This window comes from Tympanuchus pallidicinctus, unplaced genomic scaffold (assembly GCF_026119805.1).
Source record: "Tympanuchus pallidicinctus isolate F22 unplaced genomic scaffold, pur_lepc_1.0 scaffold3, whole genome shotgun sequence".
In the NCBI taxonomy this organism is placed as follows: Eukaryota; Metazoa; Chordata; class Aves; order Galliformes; family Phasianidae; genus Tympanuchus; species Tympanuchus pallidicinctus.
Window position 1 is genome coordinate 15,304,109 of NW_026294747.1, and position 21,590 is coordinate 15,325,698.

The 21,590-nt window shown below is 40.7% G+C and overlaps 1 protein-coding gene across 3 annotated transcripts in view; it reads right to left on the reverse strand.

Annotated features, from left to right (window-relative positions):
* LRRC56 (leucine rich repeat containing 56) overlaps positions 1-21,590 on the reverse strand; it is a 70,968-nt gene that overhangs the window by 37,707 nt on the left and 11,671 nt on the right. The window contains exons 7-10 of one of the 3 annotated variants that reach the window (XM_052696207.1): positions 19,482-19,614; positions 14,490-15,165; positions 13,645-13,790; positions 2,324-2,488 (exon numbers count right to left, since the gene is read on the reverse strand). In XM_052696207.1, the coding sequence (XP_052552167.1) occupies positions 2,324-2,488; positions 13,645-13,689 (210 nt within the window). In that variant the 5' untranslated portion in view covers positions 13,690-13,790; positions 14,490-15,165; positions 19,482-19,614. Of the gene's footprint in view, positions 1-2,323; positions 2,489-13,644; positions 13,794-14,489; positions 15,257-15,364; positions 18,427-19,481; positions 19,615-21,590 lie in introns of those variants that run through there. The other 2 variants (XM_052696205.1, XM_052696206.1) reach the window with 2 other exon arrangements.

A 21,590-nucleotide genomic window follows, 5' to 3' on the forward strand; every position in this document is an offset into this window, starting at 1 on the left:
CAAAGTGAACATTATGCTGGAATGAGGTCATAGAAAACCACAAAGCCCATAGAGAAAAAGCATAAGATTTAAGCAAGGTGATAGTCTGATGTGAAGAGGAAGAGAATAGCAAGGGAGAGTTTTGGAGTAGTTGTCTGTCTCTTGTGCTATGGAGTTCAATAAGGCAAAAAAAAAAAAAAAAAAAAAAAAAAAAAAAAAGTAGGGCCTATGTCCTTACCTTTACAGTATAACTTTAATAAGCTTGTATTTTAAAAACCTGTTCGTTCCTTCTTAGAGCCCTTCAGTGAATACAATTAATAACTTCTAAAATATCACAGCTATTAAAAGACAAGCAAGAAGACATTGCAAGTGTGTTGATTCAAGCAGAAGAACCTTTCAGACCACTTGGTTATCAATGGCATGTGGTTCCTATACAAACAGGCACGTGATTGTTCTTCAGACTGAAGTGGTTGGACAGTATACCTATTTTTGTGTTTCAAAAAGCAGAACTGAATCCATGGAAGCAGCAATTTCAGTTTGATCAGTGTAAAGGTCAAATAATAAATAAATCGGACATGTTATTAAAATAAGCCATAAGCACTGTTAATGTTTCCTTGACAATGTCATATAGTTTTTCCTCTCAACAGGAAGTATCTCAGCTATGCCAACACAAATGTCAGCTTCCAGAGCCAGGAGATAACTGCATCCAGAAAAATTAGTAGGACAGCATGCATCCATTTAAAAGAGTGAATTCCTTACAAATGTTAGTGCACATGACCTAAGAGTGGCAAGAGTCAATGAAGATCAAGAATTCATTTATTATATGAATTATAAAGCTTTTCTTCCATTACTAAGAAAAATTTGAAACTGCTGGAGAATTTAACTTCTGATCTGTATAAAAAAAAAAATACAACAAAACAATGAAATGCAGTTTCTTGTGATATGGGTAGCATTGCCTTTCTGCTTATAACCAATCATGAACTAACAGGTTCAGAAAGAGAAAAAACCATACCAACTAAAGAGCTTTCTAGGGGCTTCATTCAGAGTTTATTGAAATCAAAGGGCAACTATTTTGATTGCTCTAATGGGCTTCATTTCATATCCTAAGATATCAGACTAATACGTGAGCTTCCCATTGGGCTTATAAAGGGTACAGACGGCCACAAACATATTACTCTGGTCAAACTCCATATCAGGCTTTAAAAAAAGACTAATAAGTTGTCAGCAGTTGACAGGAACCAAAGGAAAGTAAATGGGGTAGATCACAAGGCCACATATCAAACTTTATTTCCAGAAAGTTTAAAATATACCCTCTGCAGAAAGTGGTGTTCTTAGGAGAAGACTTGGGTACCACTGGAAGAGACATTCTGAGAACAAGTAGCTACCTAGGCTCCTGTGCATAGTCAAAACAGTGGTTGGCATATATTGAGAAAATCATGTAAACCTGCAGTCTGATGTGAGCTGGGCCCCTGCAGAACGTGAATGCACACGGGATTATGGATGTGGAACACTGTCCTGCTCTCTGGGAGCATCTGAAGCACAGCCTTGCCCCCAGCTGTCTTTCACAGACTCCTACCCAGCTCTGTTGCACAGAAAGCTGCACCTTCCTCCTTCTAACTTCTGCTCCTAGCTCTCTTTCCCTCCAGCAGGAATAAGTGAGCTTATTTTCCCAGCTCTTAGCTCCCAAGGGATTTTACTCTTAATTAGTATTGAGCAAATATAGCACAATATACAACCAAGATCTCCTTCGCTGGAGATTTCAGCATGTTACTCTCATTCAAGAAGCTGCATGCCAAAAATCGCTTCCCTCTGGTCAAAAAGGGACACGGCTTTCAAAAGTGCTTTGAAAACTCACACTTTGATAAATGGAGGAAGTATTTATAACGCTTGCAGAATATTTTAGTTGGCTTCTTAGGAAGACAGAGGATTTCACTAATTCAGAACAAAAGTTAAGCTTTTTAAGTTATACTTTCAATCCGTAGAAAAGGTTCATGTAAAAAGCTTTTTCTAATGCTAAGATTCAAGGTACTTCAGAAAGCTTTAATGAGATCTCTTTTAAATTATAATTACATTACCCCATGCACTTCACGCTGCTTCAAGGAAGTTGACAATAAAGACAGCAGCATTCATGCTGGCCATATTTTTGATATGAAACAAGGTGAAAGGACAAGCATTTGATAAATTTCCTTAAGACAGAATTCATTTTATGCAGAAGCCTAGCTGCCAGATATTCAATGCAACAATCTGCAATCATCACAAGGGCTGCTGGAAGGTTAAGCTAATACAGCACTTTATATGCCAGTTTCCTTCTTCTACTTCATTAAAAAGTTGGATATCAACTCACCAGTTTCCTGGGGGAAAGGTATTCATCCATAAGTAGTTCTCCATCATCTTTAATCAGTGGACTGGGATTTAGGTTACCTCGCCAACTCAAGTCAGTCACCCGAACTGTAGCTGAGGCTGGACGAGAAGCTCTGCCAGGATTCCACCTCTGGTCCTTCTTCATATGCTTTGGACAAAAGGATAATAAAAGGTCTGATTTTTTTTCCCTATGTTTATTATTTTCCCTTCAGCAAAAAATAATTTGACTCCTGGTGCAAGCTAGCAAGTAGCTGTAAAGACAGAGGTTTTCCTAACCAGAAAAAAAAATTAAAAAAATCAGCGCAATGCATCACGTAACATGCATTCTTCCTCTTCTTCATCTTCTAGAGCTAGTCATAGAATCATAATAGTTGGAAAAGACCTCTAAGACCATCTAGTCCAACTGCCCATTAACCACAAAGACTGCAAACTAAACCGCATCCTTAAGTACCACATCTCCATGGTTCCTGAACACCTCCAGGGGCAGTGACTCTGCTACCTCCCCATGGAATCTACTCCAACACTTCACCACTCTTTCTGAGAAGCCTTTCTAATATCCAGCCTGAACATCTGCCAATTCAACTTGAGGCCATTCACTCTCATTCTCTTGATGCTACCTGGTAGAAGAGGCCTATCTCAACCTCACCACAACCTCCTGTCAGGTTGTTGCAGAGGGCAATTAGGTCTCCCCCGAGCCTCCTCCAGACAGAACAATACCAGTTCCCTCAGCCACTCCTCATGAGGCTTGATGGAATCAAGTGTAAGACTTGACAACCCTACCTCTATCAACTTACACTCTAAGCTTTTACAGCTGCACACCAATGGCTTTGTACAAGTTACTCAAGAACAGTAAACTCAGGACACTACTGCTCTCCAGTCTTCCCATTACTCTCCTTGCCCTTCTCTGGTAGCTGAGAACTTCCCATTCAAATCAGCCTGCTTTTTACCCATATAGAAACTATCCTTGTAGAAACTCAACTCACAGCAAAACTCTGCTGGGCTTCAGGGTTGAAGCGTGAGCATCAAGAGACATCGCTGCTTTTCTCCAGTCTCTGCCCCAAGGCAGCACGTATAGCAGCTGTATACATTTCCTGTCCTAAATTAAACAGACTTGCACTGTTACTGACCGCCTACTGGATCATTCAGGCCAGTGACTGTTACTGACTGTTAGTTGTGACAGAAGTCTTTGGAAAATTAAAATATAATTTAAACAGATCTGCTTGTGAGTTAGGTGAGGAATCAAATCCAGATTTTAAAGACAAAACGCTTCAGAAGAGTGCATTCTTCAATTTCCAAATCTATTCCTTTTACAGAAATATTAACTAACTTTGAAATACAAGAATAAGCACACACCTACCAATTGCAGACAACAAGCAATCAGTTGTACCCAAATGGTACAAGCATCACTATGATTTATACAGCCATTTACTTCTACTTGGCAGCAATGAAGCATCACAGCTGGAAACGTTGCTGTATCAACAATAGGCTAGACTAGAGAAAAGCCTTCTCACTCGGCCATCGAACACCTGCAGCTTTCTCTGGCTCTCCACTGTGAGGCAATACCCATTCTTAGTGCTGGAAAAGTAATTAAATAATCAAGGTAATCATAACTGGCTGATAAAGTTTCACTGGCAGCTCAGACCTACCTTCACCTTCATACTAATAAATCGTTAAACGTGGAAGTAATTTCAGGCAGGAAAAACAGAAGAAACTGACTGCTCAGCTGGCAATTTCTATTCAAGATCTTAGAGAGGCTGGTGAGAGAGGTTTACTTCAAAGGAACTCCTCATCTCCTCTTACTGCTCACATACAGTCAAAAGTCTTCATCTCGGCACGGGCAAGGGAAACATGAAAGACTCAGAGCAGCCAAAGAGAACAGCAGCTTCCCATTAAGAAGAAAATGGATCTCCCAGTACCAGACGTCTTAGCTTTTGGGAAAAAAATACCTAGCCTATTCACTTCTAACACCTGCTTCTTTCTCCAAATAATTCCAGAATTTCTAGGGTCCTTTCCTGTATGTTCCTTGGAGCGGGTCTTTATGATTTAGTCATTATATGGAGTTGTAACAATCATCCAAGGAAATTAAAAAAAAAAAACTTACATGATACAGAGGTCTTCTGGTGCTGACTCTATTTTTCTGATATTGCTTTTGCTCAAGAACTGACTTGGATTAGAGCATCTGCTAAACAAACACTGGAATACTTGCCAATTATAAAAGATTTGTTTGGGATCATGTGTAATACTGTTGATTCCTTCTAATTGAAGCAAGTATCATTCTTACCCAGAGATAATCCTGCATGTTACTGGAGCCAGGTGGATCAATACTCAGAAATTACTGATGTAACACCTGAGTACAAAATGCACGTAACAGCAAGACTGTGTAGATTAGGGCTGTAAAGAGTTAATACACTTGCATAAGACAAATTATTGTTCTCCTTCCTTCAGTCCATTGCTATTACACTTCAGAATGCTCTCCTATCTCTGAAATATGTGTTGATACAGCACTTATTTATGGTTTGACAAGCAGATCAATTTGTGGCTGAAGACCTGAAGTAACACTTCCAAATCTATATTTCCTGCTATCGATCCAGAGCTTGTAATTATTGTAACAATGGATTAGTAAGAGAAAAGTATTTTCATCAGAAATTTTCTGGGAAGGTATTGAGTTACTGTCAGCAAACAAAGCAAATCTTTTGAACATGCTTCCATGTTCAATGCTTCCATGTTCGTGCAATGCAAAACTTTATCCAGAGAATTTCCTCCTGACTATGGAGGAAAATAACACCTGCATTCTTTTTCTATAGCCCTCATTTTGAAGGAGTCCTAATAGTGAGGTGCCAACCTTATACAAAAATCCACAAGCCTCCAAGCCTCTGGCATGGTGTAGGAGCCACAAGGGGTCTGGCACACCACGTGCCTTCCTGCAGATAGAGTCAGGCTCTACACCATTTTCAGTCCTGCCTGAGGTGGTTAAAATCCTTCCAGTAAAACCATCTCACCCACTCATTTATAATACTAATAAATAAATGAGAAATCTGTGGCTTTGTCAAACACACTGGCTGAAAAACCAGTGACCCAAAGTAGTGTTGGCCACAGGGAACGGTGCACAGGAGACTGGAAAGATTTCATTGTCATTGAAGAGGTCTGAAAAGTAATCTGAACCTGAAGATTCATTCCACAGAATAGATGGCTGCATTGGATAAACTTTGAATATGTATGCAGAATGGTAATGCAGAACATTCCTGCAAGACTGTGGGACTGAGAAGGATGAAAATTGATAGCACCAAAAAAAAAACCTTCAAAGAAATCAGTGGGAAAGCAAAGCAACGCCAACAAGCAGTTGGGAGAGTCAGGGAAAGATTCAATAGTTGAAACAGAACGGATTTTGTCCTGCACATGAACACTGATAATAAAAGACTGAAAGAAATCAGCAGATTAATGTTTTCAGGATTTGCATTGGGGCTCTTGATTTAGCAGTCTCCTCCTTGCAGATAACTGGAAGCAGACCATTAGTGAGTGCAGGAGAAATCAATGACTACAGCAGCGAGATGGAAGATCTCAACTTTCTCTCCCCCAAAGTGAGTGCAATAACACTGACCATTACAGCTTGCAGGCGTGTTGTGAAGCTTCATTAAAATCTGTACGACACTTGCTTTCAATATGCTTAGATTAACACTGCAACCAACATTCCCAAGGTCGAAGGAATATTAAGCATATTCAGTTTACCACTTGAAAGCCTCCAACAACAGTGTTGCCAGTTGTCACTCCTCTGATGCCTTTGCACATTGCACTGAAGCCATCAGACAAGCCACCCGGCCCTTTTGCAATACCAAGCCAACCGTAAACCAAAAACAAATCAGTCTTTTACCATCTCTCAGAGCTCCCAAGAGTCCTCATAGCCCGAGTGATTTCAGGCTGTATACTAGAAAACCAGGACAGTGGGTTTCTACCTGTCTTTTCTCTGCTTTGGCTTCCATAATTCCTCTTTCCCAACTCCTAGCAAGATTCTGTTACTGATTTTAGGTTCTTCTAGCCCCAAACAAAGGAGGATGACATCTCATACAAAAATAAACCTCTACTCCCTTAGACCAGCTTCTAAGACAGTATTCTCTCTTGGTCCTTGGCTAACCATGATGTCCCAATGCTCCTCTGTACAGTGTGTCATCTCAGGTAGGGTACTGCAATAACATCATCAGCCAAAACCTTCTCAGGAAGAAAAACATTTCAGAACCATTTGCCACTCCTTAATGAGAGGAAACTCATAGTGAAGACTTTGCTTTCAGTTGCCTTGTATTATGCAATTTTTGTTTAATCCAGAACCAGAGATAACAGTGGTGCCCATACTGTTACCACAAAGGATTTGTTGTTTATTAAGGATTTGACAAAGGTCTGGCTTATAACGGCCACTCACGGTTCCCTTTGGTCTCATAAGTATAACTCTGTGCAAGTGCACTACAGATAACCTCTTCTGGAAAATAACTACTTGGGCAGCTGGAATTTGCTATGATGTCATCAGGAAACTACTGTTACAATAATCTACTCCTGATGGCAAAAACAGTTCCTACTACTTTTATGCAATATAAAGCATCCTGCAACACACCACTCTATTTTAGCAGGTGTGACATTAATTAAAGTTGAAAAATAAAACATCTGACTTGATATTAACAGGAGTCTTTCATTTTTACATGGGTGATACTGTATTAATCTTCTGTTTTCATTAAACAGGAGGTGGTAAAATGCACTTCAATGCTGCTATAATAACAGTGGATCACAAAAACACTATAAAGAGCATTTATAAACATTCCACTTGTATGGGCCTTTATAAAAAAAACTAAAGCTTCTATGAGAATGCTGAAATATCAAGGAGAATTCTCTTTCATAATAAAAAACATAATAAGAAATTCAATGACTTCTATGACATTGAATGACTCAAATGTTTACAGTAGCAGTTTTGTTTAACCTTTTGAGAAATTTGAGGCTTTGGGTCACAGAATCACAGAATGACCTGAGTTGGAAGAGACCTCAAGGATGACGAACCTCCAAACTCCCACCACAAGCAGGGTCACCAACCTCCTCATTTAATACTAGACCAGGCTGCCCAGGGCCCCATCCAATCTGGCCTTGGACACCTCCAGGGATGGGGATCCACAACCTCTCGGTGTTCCAGCACCTCACCTCTCTCTGTAAAGAATTTCCCCGACATCCAACCTAAATCTTCCCTCCCTCAATTTAAAACCATTTCCCCTTGTCCTGCTGTTATCTACCCTTTCAAAGAGTTGATTCCCCTCCTGTTTGTAGGCTCCCTTTAAGTACTGAAAAGTTGCAATGAGGTCACTCCACAGCCTTCTTTTCTCCAGGCTGAACAAGCCCAGCTCTCTCAGCTTGTCTTCATAAGGGAGGTGCTCCAGCCCCTCGATCATCTCTGTGGCCCTCCTCTGGACCCCCTCCAACAGCTGTCTTTCTTGTACTGGAGGCTCCAGAGCTGGACACAAACTCTCACACACTGCAAATGTATAGATTTTCCTCACTGTTTATCTTCTTTATGGAGTCATAGGTTGTAAGAGTGCCCGGTTATCCCTTGGTACTACATGTAAATTCTGCTCTGTAGTTTCCATGAGCACGGTGGAGAAGCCTTATGATCTATGCCCCTCTCAGTCCCCAGGGAAAGCTCTTAGGTACTTCCTGATATTCATACTATTCCATGCACTGAAAGCTGAGTTCAAACTTTGCTGTTCTCCAGTGATGCTGTGGTCCTACAGAAGAAAGTCCACACTGCAAATCCAGCCTAGGCTTGAGACAACAGGCATTTCATGTTCTTACGAAATAGAGCAGTAATAAATAAAAGAGGCAATGCATTTAAATGCCACCAATTTCTCTTTTATACATATATAAATTGTATGTATTAAAAAAGCAAGCTAGGTAATACTTTCCCACGCCCTGCCAAGGAGGTTGTAAGGTGATGAGAAATGTTTATCATATATGCTGGAAATACTTCTATATTAAATCACTCTGAAACTAGCTTGACAAATGCTGTTCTGATAGCAGGATAAAAAGCAGATTGCTCCTTATTATACAAGCTGTTCTGTGTCAGAGAAACAATAAACTGAAGTCCATTCAATCGTTTTTAGTTTTAGAGCACTGTGGTGGGAAGGGATCAGTGGCAACTTCTACCAAGCTATAAACATTCATTGATACCTTCTGCGGTGCAAGTGCTATGAACTTCAATGAACATGGATTATCTAAATCCTTGGCTGAAATTGCAAGATGCCACAGAGATAGGCTTTTCCTGAGGCAGGTTTCCCGCTGCAAGAAGATGTCTCAGGAGGCTTCTTTCTGATTTCTGCCCTCACCCTTCACCAGCATGAGCATAAGACAAGAAAAACAGGCAGTAGGATGTAACAGTACTATATGAGCAATGGAAGTTATAGGAAAACACAGCTCCAGGGTGCCTGTGACTTTGCTGCCCAACAGTCTCCTATGATACTACCTTAAATGTAACATATCTCTGGAGCCAAAGATAGGGGAAAATATATTTCTACGCTGTCCTCACCGTTATAGTCTCAGCTTTGTTAAAATAAAAAGTATTCAACTGTAACATTATTCTTTCCGACTATTCCCAAGGCGTAGATATTAATTTGAACTATAGCACCAGCTTAATGAAGTCTTCTGTAAGAAAACAATATTCTTCTCTTCGGATCTTACTTCCAATATTCTCTTTATTTCAGAAGACAAAATACGCAGGTAAGTACATCCTCACTGGATGAATTAAGATTTGATCTCATGTTTAATACCCCATTGGTTGTCCTAATATCTACTGCATATCCTATAATCTTTAAAGGACAATTTAAAGAACCCAAGCAATTATTTTTTCTAAAATGCCAGCCAGGTCATTTACCTTTCTAGCACATAAAAGGACCAGTATTCTCATTACAAGTAAGTATTCAACGGTTGTTTAAAATGCAGATAGTAGACATGTTATATAGCTATGATGCTCTGAGGACATAAAACCAGCAAGGTTTTGTAAAGACAGTAGTATTTTAAGATCAGTGCATGCAGTTGAGAATCCTAACAAGATAAACTCTCTTCATGTCACAGGCACCCATTCATGTGCTTACATGCTCTGCAAGCTCAGAAAGGAAAATCTAACTCAGCACCATAGTTTTAAGGCTCTAATCCTGAAAAGACTTATTCACATAAATAACTTTCCATATAGTGAACAGGATGATTACACAAGTACAAAGTTCATCACTTGGCTAATCCAAGATAGAATCAAAGAATCACTAAGGTTAGAAAACACCAAGATCCTCTAGTCCAACCATCAACCCATCCTACCATGCTTGCTAAGCGTGGCTCTGAGGGGCATATCTGCCTTTTTCTTGAACAGCTTTCCTCAAACAGTAGAAGCATCTACTGACATCATTTAAAAGCATTTTGAAGAGGACCCCAAAACAAGTATTTCCTCTTCATGACATCTCTACAAGATATGGTCTACAACGGTGCTAAAGCTTTCTGCTCTTCATCAGCCACATCTCATTTAATAAGTGTTTAGTTAACACCAAGGCCCGTAGGTAAGGGCTCATATCAAAGTATCGGTTGTCCAAGTTGTTTCTTCTTTAGTTCCTGATTTGACAGAGATGACTTAAAAATACAAATCCCAGCATACTCTGTCTGAGCTGGGCTGAAGAAAGGCAGCCAGCCAATTCTCAGAGCCTTACAGCAGCACTGCACATCCTTCAGCCAGTCTGTATTCAAGTCTGAGTACATTGGAACAAAGATGACCTTCAGGAAGCACTCCTCTTAAGATGTTTATTTACCTGAGGCCAACACTGACTCTGTGTAGCCTGCACCATATATTCAGAAAGTCAGAAGCAGGATGAAAACCTACTTTCAGGGAAGGAATAAAAAAGAATAAACAAAATCTGAGTGTCTCATAAAAAAAATTCATCACCCAAGGAACAATCTCACTGGGTCAGTGCCAGTGGGTGAGGTCTTCGGACATATTCTTTTACTACTGTAAAGTTTTACCTTCTTAGTAAAAATAAAGTTTTTGTCAGCGATTGAATGAACATTTCTCAAATGATTTGTCTCAATCCTGCCATATTCTGCTGGAAGTCATGTTGCACAAAAAGTCTGAAATCAGCTCTCAGCAGCTGCAAAAGATTAAAGCATCAATTTTTATGCCCTGTATAGACAAAAAAATTTCACTGAATTAAAAAAAATCATATCGAAGGTGGTGTCAGTTGCTGCAGAGACAGGGGACGCTATTAAATAGAAGTACCCCATCATTGCTTAGTTTTTGCTATAGGAGTTGCCCTAATTATCCTTTCCTGTTACACGCATGCAACAAAAACAAAGAAACAAAAAACAACAACCAACCTTCTCACCTTACATAAATACAGCTCTTAAACTAGCCTTGCTGCCTTTGTCTGGGCCTTAAAGCAAGAGACATTCACACCAGTCGATCCTCTCCCACTGTTTTTTCTCTAACACATTCTCCATTTTCCCCTGTATATCCAAAGGCCTTGCAGGCTTTCTCCATTTGTTAGAATAAAAACACCACAGTGCTGCTGTTTTCTGTGGCAGAGGTCTCAGAGATGCATCCACTAGTGTCTGCCTGCACAGATTAATGCAGTACCAAGGACCAAGCTTACAACATTGCTGCTCATTCTCAGACTGTTGTAACTCACAGACTCAGAACTGTGTGACAGCCTAAAGCTGCAGAAAAGAAATGCTTGGCGTTTTTTATTTAAGCACATTTTTAGCATCCACCATTCAGAAGCATGCCTAAATTGCATCCAAGAAATGGACTACTGCTGCACTACATTTATGAGCCTTTTGAAATCCAAACTTCTACGCAGAATGAAAATGCATCACATAAAGCATTTCTGCATTTCAAAGTGCTCTGTTGTCCCCAAACAATTTTCAGTCCATTCTATTAGATAATTAAGCCATTTAAACCAAGAGATTTCGTGACCCGCAAAGCCATTTGAAAAGTCATTTTCAGTGCTGGGATGTTCCTGACTTCCAGACTGGTGCTCATATGGGATATATAAATAAAAGTAGACTAGTTCTGGTTTAACTCATAGGAAAATACCAAACAGTGCACAGGAGCTTATTTAGTAACAGACACCCCCAAGATTTCAGCAAGGTCTGACAACTTACAGTGAAAAGAACTTTATGAAATCACTTAACACAACCTGTTTGTTAGTGTAATAACTGTCATGCTGGGTCAAGGCAGAGGGCCAGCTCGCTACTGCAGACAAAAACAGATGCTTAAAAAAAACAGGATCAGACACAGAATAGTTCAAAGCAATCCTTCCTCTGACATGCTGTCCTCATTTCTGGACATCTGCTACTTAGTTATATCCTGAGAAAAAGGTGTGTTGTATTTGACAGCCATGGTTGATAAATAAGGAATCAATTATTTGTCACATCTTAAGACAAGCAGTGATATTACCCAACAGAAAAGGATTATCAGGAAGCAGTTTTTAAAAAGGAGATGTACTTTTGCAAGGTATTGGGTTAAATTGTAGAATGCACTGCCATAGGTTGCTGTGAAGGCTAAAATTATAAATGAGGTGAAAATGGTTAGACACAATTATGGATGATCCATCCATCCACAGCATTCATTAATTTAAACTTTTTTTTTTTTTTTTTTTTTTTTGCATCATCTCCTTTCCATCTCTTTTTCTAGCTAAAAGAATCTCATTTGATTTTGTCTCTTTCCCATGAAATGGAACAAAGATGAGAAATGGAAACAATTTCAGTTCTGACATTTACTTTTCCAGGACGGTCAGAACTGCACATAAGATTCAAGATACGGGCACAGAGAAAGTAAATGAATTTATACTGTTTTCAATTTTTATTTATTTATTTTTTTAAGAGTTTTAACATTTTCTGACCAGCTATGAGATGATATTTTCAGAGAACTGCCACAGCAGCTTGTCTTTCTCAGGAAGAAATAATTTATTTAAAGCCTTTCATTCTATATACTCTCCCCTTCCCCTCCATATTCATTGCTTTGAATTTGGATGGATTCTCTACTAAAACAAAACAAAACCACACCCAAACATTACTTATGCTAGTCACATAAAAAAAGAGAAATCAAAGTCATGTTAGAACTCAACGCTAAGAAAATTAAATGAAAACTCACAATGCAAAAACTGTAGGATAAACAGCGTTACATTTCAAATACTTCACTATGTGAGGTACTGCAATGAAACAAGAAGGCTCTTGGAATTTATTTCTGTTGTTTAAATCAGATAATGCTGCTTTGAATGGCCAGCATCAGCCATCTTTTACTTCAAATACAGATAAATTAGCCTTCATTACATCCATCATGGCAAATTTGACATTCTGGTTTGTACTACAGCAAGTACTTGTGGCCCAACTGATATAAAGTAGGTTGTGCTGACAGCTTAGGAATCTACAGAAGGGATACAAACACCATTTCAGTGGCAAATTAAAGTTACACATTCATTTCTGTGAGAAGCTCATGGGTTTTCCAACTTAAAAATAACTTATTCATAGTTCATCCCAAGCAAATGTTACACTATTCACATTGGTAACAAACCTAGCAATTCCAAATGCGTGATGCATTAAACAATGGTAGCATTTAGCAGAATTAAATTCTGTACTACTTCAAACTTGGAAAATAAGTACATTACCATGACCCTGAGGATCTTCAGTTAAATAAGCATGCACAGACACTAATAATAAGATGAAATCAATCTAGTTTGATGCTAACTCACATTTAGTCTCATATCACATCTGAATCCTGTTCTCACATAGAAACAGGTCCCTAGAGCTGAGGTAAAGCAAGCTGCTGACATCACAGGCCACAGACAAAGCCCGATGTTCTCTCTCCCACTGACAGTAGTATACGACTGAACTAAGAAACTGCCACAGATGGAGGTATCCATTTATCAAATCTCCTGAGATAAGAGCTCCAAGAACACAGTAGGACAGAACAGACCCAAGTTCCCACTTTTCACTATGTAGCCAGCTGAGAAGCCTGGGGCACCCATGGCTCTTTCACCACTTTGCACAAGTAATGGCATACATTGCCCAAAGTTCCGTCTCCCTGCCCACATTCTCAGTATTAAAGCCAAGAGAGAGAACATATAGGCCAGAAAAAGCATAGTAAGAAACCAATTAATGATAGCAACTCCAAGCTCTGACATGTCTGAATGCTGCATTTTTTTTTAACTCAAGTTCTATACGCAAATTCTTTAAATTGGACCAAACCACATCAAATAGAAATCTGAGACATTTTAGTCACTTGTGCCTTTTCAATTAATTCACCTTTTCTTCCAGCGGTGCTGCTGTTCTGCCCCTTCTTCTTTCCATCCTTCTGCTATAGAGATTTTCATTTATTAATCATTCATCTCCATTTATCTTCAGTGATGCATTTGCCCACAGTGCAATTTCTTGTGTGATTCCTCCATAACCTGCTTTAAAACAAAACAAAACAAAACAAAACCACGGTAAGAACAAAGCCTTCAAATGAAACCTCCACAGGCTCTGAGCATTCCACAATAAGAAAGTACTACTTCATACTACTTTATCAGCTGTAACAACACACATTCATGATCAGCAGGTCTTGAAGATGTAACAGTACACATAGAATCACAGAACTGTTACTGTTGGAAAAGATTCTACGCTTGCCAAGTCCAACCCCCAGTCCGACTCCACTGTAACCCTCAGTGCCACATCTGCCCTTTCCTTGTACACCTCCAGGGATGGTGACTGCACCATCTCCCTGGGCAGCCTGTGCTGCTGCATCACCACTCTTTTGGAGAAGAAACGTTCCCTAATACCCAACCTGAACCTCCTCTGGCACAGCTTGAGGCCATTCCCTCTCACCCTACCGCTGTTACCTGGGAGAAGAGCCCCCCATCTGGCCACAACCTGTCCTTTCAAGCAGTTGTAGAGTGGCAGTACAGCCTAGCAGAGCTGAACAGTTTCCAGAGGGAAACGCGAGTGTGTGAAAGACTGATATAGAAGAATCTACATATATGCAAAAATAAGGTATTTGCTGAACAATTATTTACTCGGTAATCACTTCATGGGCTTTAAGAATTAGCTGAGGCTACATTACAACAGTAAAAGGTTAAAAGTACATTTGATTAATACATTTTCGTACTCACCAGAAAATTTTGAACGGGATGGAAAACTCTGAGATGAACAGGAGCGTTCACATGGTGAAATAATGGAGTTTTCCACGAGAACAATGCAGGCCAGGTGCATGACCACGGGCAAGCTGGTGGGATTGCTCAGGACAGGCAACCGCCCGCTAACGCGGCGCCCGCGGCTCCCACAAACACTCTGGCGCCTCGGGGCTGCCACCAACTGCTCCCTGCGAGGGACCGGGGCACGAAAAAAGGCTCCCAGCAACAGAAACCGGCCGCCACAGGGCCCGAACGGCTCCCACCTGCGGCCGAGGAGGCCCCAGTTACCCGGCAACGGCCGCCACCACGGGGCAGCCCCGGCCTCCCTCCGCCGCCCCGCCCCGACGCGACGCGCCGTGCCCGCCGGCTGGCAACCGGCTGCGGCATGATGGGCACTGAGGGGAGGCGAGCTCCGCGTGTTCCCTGAAGCGAGGGATCCTGGCTGAACGGAGCCCTAGGGATGGTTGCAGGGCAAGGAGAGCTGTGCAGGAAACAGCTTGAGGCAGAGGCGGTACAGCTTTGTTAGCAGCAAGAGCAGAACTTGCACTGTTGGCTCATCACTTGGCTGCACGAGCAGCAGCATGCTTGTCCCATTCATCACCTCCTATTGGGGAGCACTATGGCATCATTCCAGTTCTTCTTCACTGTTCAACCCCTGGTGTGAATCAAGAACACTTAGTTATTTCAGGAGGTTGGGAGCTTCTGGGATGTTCCCAAGCAGGCCATCTGGATGTTCCACTGATCTCCTGTTACAATTGGAAACATTAACTTGGTGGAAGGGCCATACAGGAGAGTAACATCAAAAGAACTAGCATAGATGAGCAGGTATTTAAAGGGAAAATAAAGGCACTCACCAGTGTCCTAAGAGCTAGGCTTACAGAAAAGACTCCACAAGGGAGAGATCCCCAACCAGAGATGCTTCCCCAGTACTGGTCAGCCTGTAAATGAGGTCTAAGAGGGGTCACGAGATGAATTGCCTTCACCTGTGCTCCCACAGCTGACCAGGTCTTCCTCAGGTGCTCAATCAGTGATTCAGGCTGTGACCCAACAGTTCCCATACACTTCCTGAAGCAAATCTTCATCCCATCTATGTTAGGCAAGATGGTCTGTTTTTGCTCAACTAAAAGCTTGGGCATGAAGGCAGGGAGCCATCGCTGCTACATACACCCCCAGCACAGACAGGCCAGCATGCAGGATTCAGTTTCTGGAGCTCAGCAGCTCACTGGGCATCTGCAGAGCCATATAAACTAAGCACGTAACAGCCCTTCCATCTCTGAACCAAACTTGTTTACTTTCCCTTAATGTGATTGATTTTAAAAACTAAAAGACTAAAGCACACTACAGTCAGTTTTCGCAGTTCCACCAAGAGGGAGTAATTAATTAAATCAGGTTAATTCCATCATCAGACTCACACGTTCATCAATTAGATTTATCTATTCAAAGACACGCGTTCTCTGATCTTTCAGACTCATCACAATATATTCATTCAGAACGTTGCTCTTGCCATTTCACTTGCAGTTATGAGGAACCTTTCTATGCTTTAGGTACAGGACTCATAGACCTGGCACGTAGGAAGATGAGATCACACCCATGGCAGTCTTACATAAAAACTTGATTTTTCAGGAGCTCGCTTTCAGGATGACCGCTACAGTTTTGCTGGGAGCAACCTTTAGCAGTGTTTCTTTTGGGGATAGGAAGATGGGTTTGGAGACCTGGAGGCCTGCCTGCTGTTAAGAAAAACGGGGTTTTTGAATATGCAGCTTGCATATACACATACAGCCACAAAATATGTACTGTACCTTTGCAAGGATGCTGGAGCACAGCAGCTGCTGGAAGATTGCATCATCATTTCCTTTGCAACATGAAATTCACTCCAGAGTCTGGAAAATACTACCTTAAACCACAGATCAGGAAATGTGTTCCCTCCCCTTTTGCAAGGTCTGACAGTCAATTAACGTCAGAGAAGATCACCAGGGGCCTGGGTCTCCCAAGTGGTGAGCATGCTCAGCTTCACCTGGTGTCACTGCCTTCCAGCTGCCCTACCTTTGCAGGAAGGAAGGAGGTGGGCCTCAGCGTGCTCCACAAAGATAGCACGATTCAGTGAAAACCACACCAAGTGAAGTATATTCCCCTTGAATTTCATTCCCAACTCTGCCACTTTCTGGATAACAAGTCACCTTGACTCGCTTTCCCCCCTTTTTAGCTTGCATTTCCTCAATGTTATCTATGCAGCAAGTATATAGTGTATGCACACCTCTTCATAATACCTTATTTCTCCTCCTTTTTTTTTTTTTTTTTTTTTTTTTTTAATGAAGTAACCTTGTTATAGGCAACCCAGGCTGAACTATTTGAAACTAATCAAAGAAGAAATGCATCTTTCCATCACTGAGCCAGAGAAAACCTGGCACAATTTCAGAGTAAATACAGGAGCTTTATGCCTGCGCTGCTCAGAGTTACTGTAATTGTTCTGGCATGGCTCCCAGAGCTGAGCTAAGGTCAGCGAGAAACCTGTGAATTAATAACTATGGAGCTGAAGTGATCTCTATCCAGGAATCACGTTGTACATACATGAAGCTTTATAGCAGTTATGCTGCAGTTTTGCCACAAGATGTTTAAAACCTTTAAATTGCAGTATTAACAAATGGCGTACCCGGTCAGAGATGTTGGACCTGATTTTGATCTCACCATAGCAGGAGTGCCACGAACTAGAACAGGTTAGACTGGATTAATTATATTGATGCAATGCAAATGAACAGGGATCAGGCAAAACTTTCTCTGAAAACCAAGCCTGGTCAGACATGCTATTCCTTTGGAGTCTTCTGAAGAAGAGATGCAACTGTCCTTGTGGCTCTATCCAGTCAGAGCGTACCCAAAAAGCAACCAGTCATTCCACCTACTAATAAATATTGTTGATTACACCCACTGCTGTTGATACTTGCATAATTGACATTTAGGAATTCCTCTGCACTACACCTTGGAAATACAGGATAAAAAGGGGCTTTCTCATTAGGGGATCCAATTCTACTGCAGGTAACCACATCAAAGTCACTTAGATACCTGCCAGTCTCTTCTTCCTCCTCTTAGTAGCCTCTCTCTGATTGTTACAGGCGTCCTAAATTACAGACTACAATTATTTATTGCTAGTTTATACCTATCTGTTCTTTTGCCAAAATATTTTCCAGCTAAAAATAACTCCTCTCTGATATTTGTTTTCCTGATATATTTATAGGGCCTGCTCTCATCTCGTCTTGACATTTATATTGCTAAGTCATACAAGCCAAACTCAAAATCTTCCATCATTAGAGGCAAGTTCACAATTTTTATTATCACCCTGGTTTTTCTTTTCTAGCTTTTTTTTCCTTGAAGGTGGGTGACCAGAATAGCAGCCTTTACTCCACGTGTCTTATATGGTGGAATATATACTATCCTATCTTGCTGGAAATGCCATGTCTGGTATATCCTGAGATGGCGTTATCAAGGTCACACCAAATTGGTCACCTGTAATCATAAGCTATTGAGGTGAGGCTCCTCTCGGTTTGTGTCCTCTCTGGGGGAGTGGGAGTCCCAACTTCATGTAAGTAAGTGTGTGACCTTGCACTTTTTATCTCTACGTTTTATTCTATTCTTATTGCTCTGTCCCTTTTTTCCAGCCTTCCTCTGATGATGCAGCTTAATCATTATCAAACATCATTAGCATGCTTCTGTGCTTTTTTCAAAGGGCACTAACAGAAGAGGAGATGACTATTGCCCAGAAGAACTCTCACTGCAGACTTTCAGACGTTCTCCATTTCAGCACAACCTTTCCTTCCCACCAGCCCCATTACAAGGGGTGGCTGTAATCCACCCTTGGGAAACTCCTGCCATGTTTTCCATTGTCTTTAATTATGCTTTCAGTTAAATTTTCTTTTAAAACATTACGTGCTGTTGAGGTTCAGACTGATGGGTGTGTGTAATCCCTATTCTTATATCATCCCAAATGTGATGATTTTAAGATATTCTTCCTCTTCTTATTCAGCAAGGCAGAAATTACTCAGTGCCAAATTAGTGTATTAAACTCCTGAAATTTTGCTTTATCCCTGGATAACTCCATTTTCTGAGTATCCAGTTTTCATTACCACTGCCACAGTGTTATACATTTGCTCAGGGACATGATTTAGCAGAGGGTTGTTAGTTAGTTAGGTAGTATGTTAAGGTTGTGGTTGGACTCAATGATCTTTAAGATCTTTTCCAACTTGAGCAATTCTATGATTCTATGATGTAGATTGAAAGCAGAGGAACGGGAATTTTGTTGTCATTCCATATTTGGGATATCTTCAAGCTTGCCCCATTCTGATTTGATTTTCAAATTTTCATACTTTTTATCAAAAAAAAGGTGTCAATGCAGCTAACACTACCAGCTAAAATACATCAGATATGGTAAAAACTGTGCCTCCAAAAGTTTATTGTTGCAAGTAGCTAATGCAGAACAAATATATTCACTACCATTTTGTACAAGGCAAAAATCAAATCTAAGGTGAGAGTAATTTACACTGTGGTTCTGACTTCCCCCATTCAGACTGCTGCTCTGCATTCTCTCATTCTTTCATGTTCTTGTACGGCACAACACTTTCTACCTTTGGTAATTCTTGTGTTGATCAAGAACTAGAAATTACCACAGCATTTTCAAAAATTCAGCCAAGACACCTGGAAAGGGCCTTGTTTGAAGCCTTGGGTGTGGTATTAACCTCATGATTTCACATGTTTAAAGTCACTGTGTTCGTAAGATGATGTAAGAAAAATTTTGCTCACAGCAGGTGCTCAGGATACCATCATCAGAAGCAATGAATGAGACTGGGTGGGAGTTAGAACTGATCCAAAGATCCAGAGGAAGACAGAAATCTGTGAATTGAATTTATTCTGCTGCAGCTGCATCTGGCATGAAAAGAAAGGGCAGTGAGATGATCCAGTTAAAAAACATTTTCTCTGACTCACCAGATCCAAGCATTTGTTTTTGCTCCTTTTCACAGGCTTACGCAAATTCATGAAGTACAACCTTACAGGAAAGCTTCATCAGGCAATATATGGCATTTCACACAAAGTTGTATCTTTTCAAGCTGAACTAGACCTAAAAAAAAAACAATAAAAAAAAAGTAATTTTTTGAGCATTTTAACTCACAGTGAAACGTTGGCAGTCATGATTTTTCTTTGTCCCTACTATTGACTGGAAAGTAATAAAAGGCAACAAGCTGCACCTTCCAACAGAGGATGGTTTCTTAGAGAAAAGGGAAGCTTACAGCAAGCTTTAAATGTGATGCTGCTGGTTTGTACTGTGGGGATGTCTCTTTAACCTAAGCATTGAGCAGGTTCAGCTCTGCTGCAAGGAAGAAACTCCAATGGAATTCCACTTACACTCAAGCAATCCCCAGTGCCAATGCCAGATTAGTGGGGTTTTTTTCCCTCTTTGCATTATTGTTTTGAAAGATAGAATTTGGCTTGTGACAAAATGACTCTACCCAGAAATGGCTGCGTTCATGTGTGATTGAGGCAACTGATCAGAGTGAAAGACATGAAGTAACAAAAGTGAAATGGGGCACTGTATTAACACCTAAAATGACAAGTCATAACATCCCAATTCCAGCAGGGCTTATCTCCTAATTCTGTCTTAGTTGTAACTGGGATTTGTAAATAAATCAATCAATACATACATAAGGAGAGGATTTCTCTCCTGACCCATTTTAGGAAGAGGGAAACAAAATTTTTCTAAATATGAAAAAAGTATATATTGAGAGCCTGGAAAGCATGCTTGAATTCCCTTGCTTATATCATTCATGACTCAAGATGAACCAAGGTTAACTTGAAATGTCTGTGTATAAAATAAAGATCATTGTTTCGTGTTTCTCTTGAAGGACATCTACCTTTCTCCTCTTCTTTTTTGACAAATCATTTCCAGCGTTGAGGAGCCTAGGGTTGTTATCTGCACACATCTGCTTTTCCAGGCTATGTCCCACTGCACGGGATGTAAATAGAGCCATCCTACAGCATACAGACAATCATTTTAGCTAAATAATTGGTAGATACAAAACTTGTTAAAACTTAGTACTACTAGAGGGGTTTCATTTAAATTACAGTCTTCACTGTTCACAAATCCCAAGCAAGATGTAGTCTTACTGAGATGGCTTAAAAATGGTTGGCTTACAATAAAAATATAAAAGGAATACTGCTGGCTGTGGAGTTAATGCACTTGGGACACCAAAAGCCTCTTGTTGATGCTATTTATAATTCACACCTGGTCCACATTGTTGGTGGTCTTTGCATTTCTTCTGGGATGAATTTCACGGTCAATGACCGAGTTACAACTTTGTTTCCAACATTATACTAAGAGAAAAATGAACTGGTGTTGGAAAGAAGTTAAGGTCAAGGTCTGTTTTGCCATAGTTTTTCAGGAGCAGCACTTGTTCTCTGCAGTGTGAGGAAAACTTGTGAACTCACTGTGTTAATAGTTCTGTTTTGCCAGGCAGGCATTAGCTGTGAAATTTGTCGGGCTGTCTTCAAGCAGTGAAGCAGCAGCTTTGCAGCATTTTCTTGCTTTTTGTGCTAGTGCAAAGCCACCACAAAATGCCACCAAATCAGAAAGGTTTATATTCACTTGCCATCAGTGTGACAATACACAGTGTGAAGCAGTGGAGAAACTGGACATTTTAAAAAAATTAATCAGTTCAAAGCACCAGTCTGCAGGCAATTTCACTGCTTGTTTGCACTGTTTTGTAAAGTTCTAAGCTTACTCTGCATGCAACTCATGTACACCCAGGCTTTCAGCCATCACTCCCAAAAGCACTGCTAGAAGCCACACTACAAACAACAGCTTTGACAAAAGTACTTCACAAGTCTCAGGACATAGTGTCCAGCAGCACAGGGAGGAAATCAGCATGTAGATTTGCTGTCAGGCAGTTCTGCAGGCTACGTTTGGGCTGGAAAAAACCCTGCGTACCCTTCCTGAATATTTCCATGCACACCTGTGTCATCCTAATGTCTGTATCTGAGGGGATGTGACTCTCTATTCTCACATACAAAGGAGCCAAATTGCCTCTTTTGCCTCAAATG